The sequence below is a fragment of the Lepidochelys olivacea genome (genome assembly GCF_965140295.1).
Source record: "Lepidochelys olivacea isolate rLepOli2 genome assembly, chromosome: 15".
Classification (NCBI taxonomy): Eukaryota; Metazoa; Chordata; order Testudines; family Cheloniidae; genus Lepidochelys; species Lepidochelys olivacea.
The window spans coordinates 27828088-27842400 of record NC_140425.1 but is presented as its reverse complement, the minus strand read 5'-3'; the positions used below and the strand labels follow the sequence as shown (position 1 = coordinate 27842400).

The following is a 14313-nucleotide window of genomic DNA, read 5'->3' as shown; positions in this document are numbered from 1 at the left end:
ATTCTGAAAAAGAATAAACATTAGAAGGGGATGATTAACAGATTGCAAGCTATTTATTTTTGAATACAACTGGAATCATTTTGGAATTCCAGAGCTGATAAAATTGCAAAGACTGGTATATGCACCCACCTGCCTGAAATGGGTTACACGGTTATTTTCGCCAACGTGATTCATATCTATTTGTTAGCAATTATGGACAGTCAGATACTCGGGTACTCAGGTCCAAATGAAAAAGAAAACCAAAACAAATGTTCTCATTTCCTCATTTTACTCCTTTGTCAAATGAGAGAATTTCTTGGGCCTACAGGCTTAATTCAATAATTCTCCTAAAGCAATTTGTTACCTCCTGATGAAAAGGGCTCAATGGGAGGCCGAGTTACTAATAAGCCCCAGCAGAAATGAGGACTGACTGTGGTGAAAGGAAAGGTGCTGGAAGCAACCCTAGAGCTCCGCTGGATGAAGCCCACTTCTGGCCAGCTCAGAGGCAGCCCAGCTGGTGATACACACTGCAAAGTGGGCAGCTCACGCCCGTGTGCCAGGTGGAGTCACAGCTAGGGGAGCGCCCAGGCAGGGTTGCCAATGGGGGGGGGCCCACTCCGGCTCCACCTTTACACCGGCTGCAATTCGCGCCTGCCCCTGCGGGGGAAGCAGAGAGAGCACTGCCTCAAGCTGCGCATGCGCCTCTCCTCCCCGGCTTGGAGGGCAATGGCCCGTTCCTGTGCGCCAGCCGTCATATACGCCACGTGACCGGAAGTAAGGGTTCCACTCTGCCCTAGCAACCGTTACCAAGGGCTTGGTAACTAGGAGAAAAACTCTTGGGGAGAAGGAGAAGGAGGAGGGGGAACGACAACGGGTAGCTGGGGCAGGAGGTCAGGTAACGGGGGCCGGGGTGAGGGGGTGGGGCCTTGCGGGGAGCAGCGCCGAGGTTCCTAGCGGCCGGCCCCGGCGGCTTTGGGGTAGATGCAGCGGTCCCAGCCGTCCCGGTTGTAGGGAGTAACACGGGGAGGCCCGGGCAGCCATGGGGGCGTGTCCTGCTCTGGAGAAGGATCCGGGGCCCCCTGGCATCCCGGAGGTCGGTCTCTGTTGCAAGGAAGAATACAGAGGTTCCCGGCAGCCAGTGGGATCAGGTCCCTCTCTGAGAATTGATATGGGGTCCCCCAAATCCCCAGAGGAATCGGTCCCTGCTGAGGGTCCCCATCAGTCTCACTGTACAGAGTGATGAGACACCCCCCCTCGGCACTCAGAGGGGAGGGTCCCTGCTTTGGGGAGGATATGGGGTCCTCTGTCACCCATAGGGATCCGTCCCTGCTTTGGGGAGGATATGGGGGGAGGGATAGCTCAGTGGTTTGAGCATTGCCCTGCTAAACCCAGGGTTGTGAGTTCAATCCTTGAGGGGGCCATTTAGGGATCTGGGGCAAAAATTGGGGATTGGGCCCTGCTTTGAGCAGGGCGTTGGACTAGATGACCTCCTGAGGTCCCTTTCAACCCTGATATTCTATGATTCTATTCTATGGGGTCCTCTGGAATGCATCGGGCTTGTTCCTTGCTGTGCGGGGAGGATCTGAGATTCCCTTGGCACCCGTAGGGGTCAGTCCCTGCTGTGGGGGAGGCTATGGGGTCCCCCTGATACCTATAGAGGTCTCTGCTACAGGGAGTGATACCCTATGCAGTAATTGCTGCCAGGGTAATGGCACACAATGAAATGACCCACAAGGGCTTCTTGAGCCCATGAACTACTTTTTGCTAGTAAATACAAATGTTTCAATGTACATTTCTTTCTGTGGTCTAAATTAAAACGTTAGGTCAACCCAACTAGGTCATTCAGGAGTGTGAAAAATCCACACTGCTGAATGACTAGTTAAATCAACATAACCCCCCACGTAGACAGCTGTAGGTCGATTGAAAAATTCTACCATCGACAGTTACCCTCTCTCGGTGAGGTGGATTAGCTATCCCCATGGGAGAACTCCTCCTACTGGTGTAGGTAATGTCTACACCAGTGTTTCCCAAACTTTTTTGGCCACGGAACACTTTTTAGCCTGTTACGGAACACTTACAATATTATTTTGTAGTCGTTTGGTTTTCAAATAAAAAATTGCATGATTTATGCTCAAATATATTTTATTTTATAAAACAAAGCAAAAATACAAATTTAAAATAACTTGAACTAACAATTCTAACTGGAAAGCTTTTATAAAGTAGTACAAAAATCAAGTGCAAGAGTCAAAATTAAATTCTAGATTCTTTTGTGGAACATCTATTCACATCGTGTGGAACACCAGTGTTCCGCGAAACACAGTTTGGAAAACGCTGGTCTACACTGAAGTGCTACAGTTTCAAATGTAGACAAGCCCTCATGGTAAAAGGCAATGCACTAGGCAGGGTTTGCAGGCTTCCTGTCTTGCAGCATCCCTCTCTCCCCCCAGCTCTATGCATCCGTCACAAGAGTTTTATGGCATACAGAGGTTCACAGATTTCATTACATCTGTTCTACTGAGTGGATTTTTCCCCCTCCTGCTCTCTCTTTTGTTTTCAGGACCCAATTATGAGTGATCAAATCAAATCAATTGTTGAGAAGCTCAATAAGGAGCCTTTTAAGAAGAACTATAATTTAATCACATTTGACTCACTGGAGTCAATGCAGCTATTGCAGCTTCTCAATGATGTTCTGGGGGAGATTGACCCAAAGGTAAGGATGGAGTTTAAACATGGGCATTAGAAGGCTTGCTCTCAAGAGTGGTGGAAGCAGAAATCATGCACAAAATCTCCATTTGCAGCTAATTTTGTATATTTTATGGCATATGTTTGCTTTACATATGTAGATTGTTCTAGTCTTCGAGAGTTAAATGTGCACGTCCAGAAGAGAATCCTTTCTATCTAGTTATTTTTTGGCAAACTAGAAAATGCTGGAGACCAGCCATCTTAAATTGCTGATTAGGAATCAGAATGTGAATCTTGATCTTATTCTTACATTTCTTTCATCTAAAGGACAAAATTCTGGCTGGCCATTGGTCACATGTACAGGGTGGGAAGTGATCAGAAAGTGAACTCAGGGATGCAACTTTTACCCTTGTGCCCCACAAAGCAAAGGAGCTGGCAGTCCACAATCCATCCTCGGGTTCTATGAGTGCTGACCTATGGAGGGGAATAGGTTTTTAGATCAGAAGGTGTGGGCCATATATCTGAGTAATGATCTTGCCCACAATGTAATCGTGGCCGCTATGCACCCTGTCTTATCAGGATTACTGCTACTCTTGGCAGAAGTAATCTGTATGACTGGCAGACTGTGGGCCCATGGCCAGCCAGAATACGGGTCTGAAATAAAGTTGCCTAAGCACACACATGGGGAAAGAGTCCAAAGGGAATCAGAATTTGGCTCTTAGAGTGGTGTTCTGTATGTGACACCTCACTTATGTCAGTCACATGTTATAATATATCATATAATGGGTGGATCAAGTCCCTTCCTTTAGATCTGCGAGGCTAAGAATTTGACCTATGCATGGTAATACAGTATTTGTTTTTTTGCTTTTCAGCATGTTGTTGACATTAGAGAGGAGATGCCAGAGCAAACAGCTAAACGAATGTTGAGCCTTCTTGGTATCCTTAAATACAAACCTCCAGGAAGTATTACTGACCTGTAAGTATCAACTGGTTTATAGATAATGGCAAAATAAGTCTTTTAATTGCAGACCAATATTGAAATGATCTACTCTATGTAAAAATATTGTTTGTCTTCAGATTTTATAATTTGTTACCCGTAAGTCTGTCTTATTAATTGTTCTGCCATTGCCAATATCCTTTTCCTCGTTCAAAGAGAAAATGATACATTTGTACCAAATTCTTTCATTTTCAGACTCATTCATCAATATATCTCTATTTATAAGTTATTGTTTTGTTCTACTGTTTAAATAGTATATAGAAACTGATTGTTCCACTTAATATGCAGATGTTCTGAAAATATTTCTTCCATTAACCCCTAGGAGATGTACAGTGTATGGCACACTTAGCTTGTGGTAATAAAAAATTCAAGGGTTTGGGAGTTGCGTCTCAATCCTGTCCTTGTTGGTTTGCTCCACTGTTGTGCTACCTTTGCTTTTGTATCTTGTGATATTCAATAGGTTAGCCAGTAGAGGGTGCTGTATGACTAGTAGGGTCATCACCATCCCTTAGAGACCAGGCACATTGGTCTGTACTGCACTCATCCTGTACCACTTTGCAGGCTGGTAATCCAGGCCATTTTGAGATCTTCTAGTTTTCTGGAGGATACCTCAGAAACACAAGATCCATTGCTGCAGTCTTTGTTCACTGACTTCTGTGGGAATTCTGCCTGCATAAGGGCGGCAGAATCAGGCCCGTGGTCAGCAAACTGGCAGCAACATTAGAGAAAAGCATTAGCAGGTGGGGGAGGGAATCATAAAAATTGCTAATAGTGTTTGTTCCAAAGCAGTATTCTTTATTTGGAGACTTACTGTTTTTTATTATTATTTAGGAGTACATTCCGCCAGGGTTTAGTTATTGGAAGCAAACCTGTGATTCATCCTGTCTTACACTGGCTCCTTCAACGGACTAATGAACTCAAGAAAAGAGCCTATCTGGCACGTTTCTTAATTAAACTTGAAGTGCCAGCTGAGTTTCTTCAGGATGATACTATGGCTGACACCAACAAACAGGTAGTGTTTCAGATGAATTTGCTACCCAGCTATTATTTTAAATTAATAAAATAGGTAAAAGGAAGGGCAAAGGGATGGTTTAGGGGATTATTGCTTGGGCAGACTAAGAAAAAATGTGTTTTTAAAAGTGTGTTAGCTACACCTTTTAAGTAAGTGGTGTTCAAAACCATGTTAACACCTAATGTAGACAGGGTTTAATGCTTTTAAAAAACCATCACCAAGTGTTTAATATCTGAGCTAACATACATTTTTCCTATTCTAGACAAGGCCATGGAGTTTTTCACTGTAGGTAACTCATTGTAATCTGTCCCCAGACATTAGTGACTGCATGCCATTGTCTTCTGATTGCTTTTTGATTACTCAAGTAAAATTCATTGGTGGTCTATTCAATTTCTAGCAGACAGATATCTATGTCCTTTGGATAAACAAAGGACTTCCGTTGCCAATGCTGACATTCCAGCATTTTTTTGTGAATCTTAAATGTGGATCTTAAGTAATTAAACTGGGTGGGTCTGAAATTTAAAGCCAATGAAATGTAATTAAGATGTGTGTTCAGATTTAAATATTCTGAGCTACATAGTTAGTTAATTTCTATGCAGTATTTTTAGTGCATTTCATTAGTCATTCATAAAATCAATATTATGGAATGTTTGTAACAAGTAGCACTAAATACTTGTTATGCATCACGAAAGCTGTATAGCTGCATGGAGGTTTGGACAACCTCCCCCCCCTCTTTTTTTTTGTAACCATCGTCAATCTCTGATTTAATAACTTAAAAATAACTAAACAGAAGCAGCAGTTAGAAAAAGGAATGTAGATTGTATATTTGTTCAGTATGTGAAAGTCCTAATTTGTATAAATATCCAACTCTCTTATTCCCATTACGTAAATTGTGTGCCTTTTTGGGATTAGAATAATATAACTATATTATTAAACTAATACTGTACAGCAGTGGTTCCCAAACTTGTTCCGCCATTTGTGCAGGGAAAGCCCCTGGCAGGCCGGGCCGGTTTGTTTACCTGCCGCGTTTGTAGGTTTGGTTGATCGCGGCTCCCAGTGGCCATGGTTCGCTGTTCCAGGCCAATGGGAGCTGCTGGAAGCGGCGGTGCGCTGCTTCTTTTGCCGCCGCTTCCAGCAGCTCCCATTGGTCTGGAGCAGCGAACCGCGGCCACTGGGAGCCGTGATAGGCCGAATGTGCGGATGCGGCAGGTAAACGAATTGGCCCGGCCCGCCAGGGGCTTTTCCTGCACAGGCGGTGGAACAAGTTTGGGAACCACTGCTGTACTGACTAGTTCAAAATAGAAGCTGGAATAATATACCAGCTTTTATGCAATTTGACATTACCATGTGAGAGTATTTAAATGCTGATGAAGTTAATCAAGTTTCACTGACTGTATCTGGCTATGCAAATGTACAACGTATTTTAGGGGTAGATATCAACAATTCACATATGACTTCTTGGAAGTAGCATAGCTAATGCAGGTTTCTTTGGTACATGGGGTACTTTGCTTACTTGTATTTCTCCAATTACTTAAGCAGATGACTTGAAGAAATTACCAGTTTCCAGGCCATGCTGTCATCTGGGAATCAAATTGGCTGTAGTTTATATTAAATAACCAAGAAAACATAGACCTAAATCTCTGTGGCCAATCTTTGATGAACTTTCCCCCATGGCATTGATAGTCATGCCATCACTGAACCTATAAGCTTTCTTGGGTTGCTTGTGTGTTTCTCCTGTTGCATGTGCTGTGTGTACTCCTTCTCCAGCTGCCACTGACAGTTCCATCCAGTCAAACTGGCCAACCATACTCTTGTTATGGTCCAACATACTATACTGGGCCTTCACTCAAGTGTATCCCCCATTCATGAAATACTGAGTCTTTCCCATGTGGATACTATTGGCTTTAAGCCTCCCAACCCATAAGCTACTGGGAGATGGATCATCTGAGTGCAGCCTCTTCCCTGGATTGTGGAAAGAGGAATATGTCAAGCCACAGAAGAAAGCCAAAGAAAATACCAGCTATGCACACTTCTCCATGAGTATGTAACTATACAGTGTCTCTGGATCCCAAATGAAGAAGGATAATAGAAATGGAAAAGCCCTTCCAGATAATCTGATCATCCACAGATGCCAATGCAAGATTGTTGTTTACAGTATACTTTTCTAGGGCTTTGGCCAGTCTTGTTTTAAATGTCCCAAGCTCTGGACTTCCATCACTTCCCTTGGGAAACTGTTCCACAAGCTAACTGATCTTTGTGTATAAAAGCTTTCATTATCATCATCATCCATTTTTCTTTTATAATTATTATTTATCATTTATACTGCTGTAGTGCCTAAAGGCCACAATTTCACCCCACTTCTCCACAGCTTGTCTACACAGGATGTAACTGCATAGTAAGCCAGGGTGTGAATCTATAGCGCAGCAGTTGGCCACACAGTAATGTCTTAGATGGACAGTGCCACAGTGTACTAAAAGTTCTGTAGTGCACTTCGAAATAATCCCGTTTCAGTCAGCACTACATCAAAGCACACTATGGAACTTTTAGTGTGCAGTAGTAGTGTCCACTGTAGATTACTTCATGATAAGCCAGATATTAATGTCCCATATAGACAAGCCCTTAGTCATGTTTCTACTCCCACCTCTTTATAAATTATTCCTTATCATCATTGATGCATATATCTTATCGTGTCTCCCTCTCTATATGTCACTTAGCCACGCTATATGTATTTCACCTTTTACTATTTTCTTGTAAATCAGTCCCTCAAGCCCTTAATCGTTTTGTTGTTGTTCTCTGAATTCCTTCCACTTTGTCGGTATGTGTCTGATATTGAAGTGCCCAGAACACAAAGTAGTATTCCAGTTGCTATCTCAGCAGAGTTATTTTGAAAAGAAAAATCACTTCACTGCTTTGTGAAATGATACTTTTCCCATATTGTGTTGAACATTCATATCTAATTTGCTCTTGCAAGGGAATAAGAGAGCACTTGCAGATCAGTTTTTAGATTTCTCCATTTTATTTAATGTCTGTGTTTCTGTGGGCATTATCTTTCCTTGGATGTTAGTTTGCATTTTTCCAAATTTAATCTAATTTTATTTCCTACCTATATTTCTAAACTCTCTAGGTCTTCTGGTATTATTTCTCTACCTGCACTTACTTGAACATTGACTCTCAGTTTAGGATCACTGGTGGGAACACAATGGCTTAGAAGTAGCATGCGGTATACTATCTTCTATCAAATCTATTGTAGTATTTAAACTGCCCCACTCACCGTAGCATCTAGCACATTGGACTCAATTCTGCAAGGTCTAAGCACTCTGGCCCCAATTACAGTCTATGGGACTATTCACATGCTTAAGTGCTTTGTTGGAGTGACGCCAGAGTGGTCAGTACCTTGCATGCTCAAGAAGCTTGTGAAACTTGTATTTGCATTCTCAGATCAAGATTTTCCTCTCTGGGCTGTTAGGGTTACACAGGAAGTGTACTCAGACCTAGGGAGAGCCATATACCAACCAACCAATGACTCTTACTGAGGACATACATGGATTAACTCCCAGTGGAGCCAAGCAAGTCTTCCTTAGAACTATGCTGGCTGCAATATGTGTCACTGAGAAAAGCATTAAAGCAGGGGAGAAATTGTGGGGTTCATGAGGGCACCCTCAAATAAAAGGTTCGCTGCAATGGTGTAATAAACGTGAATGTCTACTTTATATGTTGACTATTTTTCAGATGAGAAAACAGCTAAATGACCATGTGTTCACAGTGCTGATCTTTGTGCACATATGGTATTAATAAAAAGCAATGTAGTTATTTGAAACCTATTAGATACAGTGCTGGCTTTGAAGTTTTTCTTTCCCTTGTGTTTTGTAGTATGAAGATCTGATAGAAGCCTTTAAAAACCTGCATAAGGAATGTGAGCAGCTCAAGACTTCTGGCTTCTCCACTGCAGAAATAAGACGGGTAAAAACAAAGCAAAACCCAAAAGAAACCATAGATTTGCAACATTTTTGTCCAGATTTTATCTTAAATCTGTTTGTTTCATTTTCATCAGTTCCATGGGCCCCCTGCAGTGCTTAGTGTATACAGGTCAGCGCTAATAGATACTGCAACTTTGTTCTGCTTAGCTGGACTAGTTCTCTGCTGACAAAGGAAGAACGAGACCTAAGGTCACGCTCAGAACTGTGTCTTCTGGAGCGCATTGTGAAGCAGTGCTGCCAAGACACAGGACTGGCCTCAATAATAAGATTTTCCAATATTAATACTGCATTTCCCTCTGAACACACATTGTCCATAAAACCTCTTTCTTTAGTAATGTAGGGTAACATTTTCAGACGGTGACTTAGGAGTCAATTGAAAGCAACAGAAATGTTGAAAAGTAAACTCAATTATAGAAGTTATTTCAGTTATGAGAACCTAGGTGGTGTTATTATTAAATAAGGCTATTTTCATAAAGACCCTAATGGAGCAAAGCATGTAAGCACACGCCTAACTTTTCAGAGGGACTGCTCACATGCTTAAAATTAAGCATATGTTTAAGTGCTATGCTGGATTGTGGCCTAAATATATAGTGCCTGTTTCTCCTCTCACTTCATTGTAAAACAATGGAGAGACATCACTGTAAAGAAGGGTAAGTGAGAACAGTAATCAGACCCATGGTTTATAAACAGAGTATCTCTTTAAATGTAATTTCACTGGAAAAATGGCAGAATGCAGCTCTCTTATGTAACTGAATGCAAAACTGGAATTCAAACATCTATCTGCATAGAAGTGGACACGACAGCAGCTTTTAAGGGCATACATGTTACAGGATCAAATTTGGAATTGTCTTAATGGTTTTGTTTTTTCCTAATCATCAAAGAAATCCATGTGCTCACATTTTAAATAGGCACAGTAATTACATGGTGAATGCTATGCTGTCATCTAGCCTGTTCTACATAAAGATTGTGAGGGTTGGAGTGATAAGACGAAAGAGAGAGCGGGACTAGAGCCTTGGATGATCAGACCATGAATCAATGAAGTTGCAAGTGTATCAGTATGTAAAAGGACAGATTCCAATTTTGCTTACTCCACGTTTACATGACTGTAACAGAATCTGGCCCAACTCCTATATTATAATATAATATTGTAAGTACATTAGAATTTTGTTTATTTTTGCTGCTTTGTAGGATATCACTGCAATGGAAGAGGAGAAAGATCAGCTCATCAAGAGAGTGGAGCGTCTTAAGAAGAGGGTAATGAGAGAAGTAACATTGTAACATTTCAGTGTCACAATCCTTGGCTTGCAACTCTGATTTAGGAATGCAAACAAGGATTAAGATGAACATGCTGTATGTCTGAGGAAGGAATTGAATAACTAATTGACGGAAAGGGAATCTCCCTCGGCGATAGTCCAAAGTTTTTAAGGACCTTGAATCCAGTGCCTTACTGTCATCTCTAAGTAGCAATATATATGGAAAGGAAGTGCTAAGTGGCTTTGTGGGACATATGATCACACTAATTTATTTCTCAACTATCTGACAGTAATGTGCACTATTTATCCATGTGCTGTAGGTGGAGACGGTGCAAAACCATCAACGAATGCTTGAAATAGCAAGACAGCTTCGAGTAGAGAAAGAGAGAGAAGAATCTTTAGCCCAGCAGAAACAAGAACAAAAGAATCAGGTATCCATGTAAAAGCAAATCTGTTAAACATAAGGAAATAGATGTTTGGCTTTATATGGGGATGAGCCCTCGGTAGGTTTTTAAAAGAGTAACACTGAAGATGATATTAGGTGACCGTGTGTATATCCTCCCCCAGGAAATTAAAACCTATTTTTAACAGGAATATTTTAGTAAATTTCTATACTAAGGGTTTGATCCAGCAGGGTGCTGAGCACCTTTCAAGTGTTTGGCAGTCTTAACTGCCACTGACATCAAAGCCACTTAAGAACTCTGTGCTCTGTGGCATATTACTGTATTTCTGAGAGACAGAGGATTGAAATTATTGTAGTGAGCAAATATTGATTTGATGTGGTTTGTACATATATGTGTTTCCATTAAGATTTAAGATGGGAAATAGCAGAAACAAACACAATGACATTGCACTACCCTGTTTTGTGGGATGTGGGTTTAAGAGTAACTTTACGATTTTGTCTTTCCAACTTGAAAATCATGTGTGTCATAGATATAACATGCTTGATTGGAAGTGGTTGGTATCAGAATGGCTGGACTTTGCTTCCAGGTCACAGTGACAAAACAAGACTTTTTAAACAGAAGCCCAGTGCTGTCTGATGGCATTGTTTGTTATACCAGCTAGCCAACTTTTGACGACTAGTGTGAACTGGCAAAATGTACTGAAAGAAAAAGTCAAAGATTTTAGTATTGCAGGCTTCATTTGTGTTTGGCGCTTGTGCAGAAGTTATTGGACTCCTTTTCAGCTGCTGAGTCCTAGCTTGACATCTGGGTTAGACCACAAGTGAAATGAACTTGATGTTCAACTAGTTTCACTTCTTAGTGGATATTTGTCCAAATCACAAAAATACTATTCAAGCAGGTGCTGTTTAGCATCAAACTTGGCAGTGTCTTCTCAAACTTGGCTCAATATTATAGCGGGTTGCTGCGAGAACTCATCCGCATTGCCGAAGCACTGTAAGGATACTTCTCCAGTACCTCCCTTAGCGCTCCCTGATCCTAGTTACTGCTTTTTGTCCTTACCTTCATGAATACTAGCATTTTTTATTTTTAAAAAATTATTAAATGAGTTTGTGCCATAAAGAAAAAATCACTCAGATGTAGCTCAAGAAGTATATATTCTTCAATTCTAAAATGCAACAAATAAAACTAAACTAATTGTTGAAGCATTTGTTTTTGCATTGTAAGAACATACTACTTTTGTCTTGTGGAACAGATGTTCTCCAGGTGCAAACTGTTACCATTTTTTGTATTTTGAGCATCTTGTTGATATCATATTTCATTGTTGCATTCCAAAAGAATACATATATTAATAGAGTCAATTGTCTTTTTTAAGCTGTTCCATGCAGAGCAGAGGCTGCAAAGAGTACAGCTCCAGTTGAAAGATATGCAACATGCAGTTGTGGATTCAAAGCCTGAAAGTGAGTAATAATCCATAAATGTTGCTTTTTATTTCCCGTGGTGTTAGAAGCAGGCAGAATCAAAGTTGCATGGTAATGATTTATTATCTTAAAGTGCCAGAAAGGAACTTCAGAAAAGACAAAGAAAGAAACAGTCTGTACAGTGAAGAGCTTACAATCTGAAATTTGGTCAGCCCTGGCACAAGAAGGAATGAGGGAGACAAATAGTAGAGAGTGAGGAGGGAGGGGTTAGAGTGATAGCAACGCGAGTGTCTGAGTTTAGGCATGTACATGCTTTTGTGGCTTAATTAATTTTTTTTAATGTTTAAAGAATAAAATATTCAATATTAATGATCATATACTAGAAGGAGAGATGACTGGAATTAAAAATGACCAGTGTTGTAAAAGTAGATGGATTTAATACTGGGTTTTTTAAGCAGGAAGATTTTATGTATATCATGTCTGTGACCGGGGAAGACAATATATAAAATACTGACTTTTTCAGAAATGAGCATGTACATGTAACATTGTGACAAGTATAGACTTCTTTTCCATAATTCCCTTCATTTGGCAAAATAGTTGGCTGAAAAAAACCTTTGAAACATTTTTATAGCTGGTAGAGCAGATTAGCACTGCAGTTTTTATGAAACTTGAAATAAAGTCAGTTCCCAGTTATACTTACGTCCCAGTGCACAAATTGCATGGGGTGCTCTGTTCTTTCTATGTAACTGTTGCCCATATAGTTTTATAGGACTAGATTCTGTCACCCTTACTCATCACATGGCGTATGTCTGAATCTATGAATAGCCCCACTGAAATCAGTGGGATTAGTCACAGACTAAGGTTTTACTCCAATGTGAGTAAGATTATAAAACTCCTCCCATTGTAAAACCATGTAGAGGCAAGATATATGCATGGCTAATTCTGTCTCCTAAAGCAATCGTATGATACTTAAGTTTCTAACTACTAAGTCATTTTAAGGAAAAGTAAGTACCAGTGTCCAGTGGTTGGAGCACAAAAGTGAGGTTCAAATCAAGGTTCTCTTCTCATCTATGTGTCTGACATGTGATCTTGGGCAAAACACTTCTCAGTGTCTTGGTTTCCTCTTCTATAGCATGCAGATGATGCTCATAGGATTCATTAGAGGCTTAATATATTAATGTTTATACAATCACTGAGAGTGAAATTCACTGCTGTATAGAGGGTTAGCACAAGACTTAAGTGGATCATAAACCTTGAGTTGACCCTTTTCCCAGGATGAGTGTCATCCTGGGTAGTTAGGATGGAAGGTGCTGTATTAGTGCAAATTACTATTATAATGATATTAGCCATGAAAAGGTATGGCCTGGATCGTGCCACTGTTCCCAGACTTCTGCTTCCTGTAAAGCCCTATTAGATTATTGGAGATCTGCAGACACTCAGAGTTCCACCCACGTAACAGAATCGGGGCTGTGTTTGTGTGTGTTTAGATTTGTGTGTTGCCAAATAAAGTGTTGGCCTTCCCCTTCTGGTACTTTAAATGGTCTAATAGCAGCACATAGATGAATCAGCTGGTTCAAATTCTAGGACACCAAATCCGCTCTCAAAAAGTAGGGCGTCTAGTTTTCAGCAGATCGCATTGTTTATCTTAAAATGTTCAGTCTCCTTTACCAAGTGTTCTTACTAATTGTAATTGTTCATAGTTGCCCAGTCAGCTGCCAAGGTGATAGAAATCTCAGATTGATCACAGAATTTACAAAACAGGATGTATGAAGGAGGTCTAATTCACATACTGTTAAAATAAATGAATACAGGTTCAGTTTTTATGTTGTGTAATGAACAGAATGAGAAGACTAATGCCCTCATTTCTAACTTTTAACTCTCTTAAAAAAATTCCTCCTAGAAATACACAGTGGAGAAGATAATATTTGCACACTTATGGCATGAGGGCTGATGAAGCAGCGATTTGCAAACTTCTTTCTTTTCTTTTTCTTTTTTTTTTTAACCTGGTTGATGGCTGCAAGAAAACTGCACAAATGGGGTAGGAATCAGGTCTTTAAATGGTGATATACAAAATTATGAAGAAATTGAAGAATTTAATTCTGTATGGCTGAAAAAAGAAAAATGGGGATGCAGCATCAGCATGTCAACTTGAAATGGAACCAAACAGGGATCTGAATTGCATGCTTTTCTCAAAAGAAGTATGTAGGGCTTTTGTAACCATTCCATTTTCTCAGTAGTGGTACTCAGCTGCCAGAGATGTAGCCATACCAAAGCTAAGTCAGCATTTCTGCACCAGTTCCAAGTTTTTTTTATTATTATTATTTTTAGTCCAATGGAAACTTTATGGGTTAGTTTTATCTTCGCTTACAGAAGCAAAGGCAGGATAGTAAAAAAAAGTCAGTAAACTTGTCATTTTGTCACTGAGATAAAAACACAGATGAGATTAATATATTGAGATATCTCATCTTCTGCCTTGCTTGCAAAAGAGAACCAAGTGTTTAGAGATCCTGGGCTAAATCCTGGCATCCTTACTTAAGTAAAGACCCTGTTGAAGTTTTGACTGAGTAAAGGCTCCAGGATTTGGGTTTCTG

General features: G+C 40.6%; 1 protein-coding gene across 5 annotated transcripts in view; it reads left to right on the top strand.

The window, feature by feature from the left end:
- The first annotated feature begins 721 nt into the window (after positions 1-721).
- The window catches only part of IFT81 (intraflagellar transport 81), a 65482-nt gene continuing 51890 nt past the window's right edge, over positions 722-14313 (top strand). For 2 of the 5 annotated variants that reach the window (XM_084648710.1, XM_084648707.1), the window contains exons 1-8: positions 763-869; positions 2537-2689; positions 3534-3637; positions 4490-4670; positions 8541-8630; positions 9836-9901; positions 10221-10331; positions 11677-11761. In XM_084648710.1, coding sequence (XP_084504836.1) covers positions 2546-2689; positions 3534-3637; positions 4490-4670; positions 8541-8630; positions 9836-9901; positions 10221-10331; positions 11677-11761 — 781 coding nt within the window. In that variant the 5' untranslated portion in view covers positions 763-869; positions 2537-2545. The other 3 variants (XM_084648709.1, XM_084648708.1, XM_084648711.1) reach the window with 3 other exon arrangements.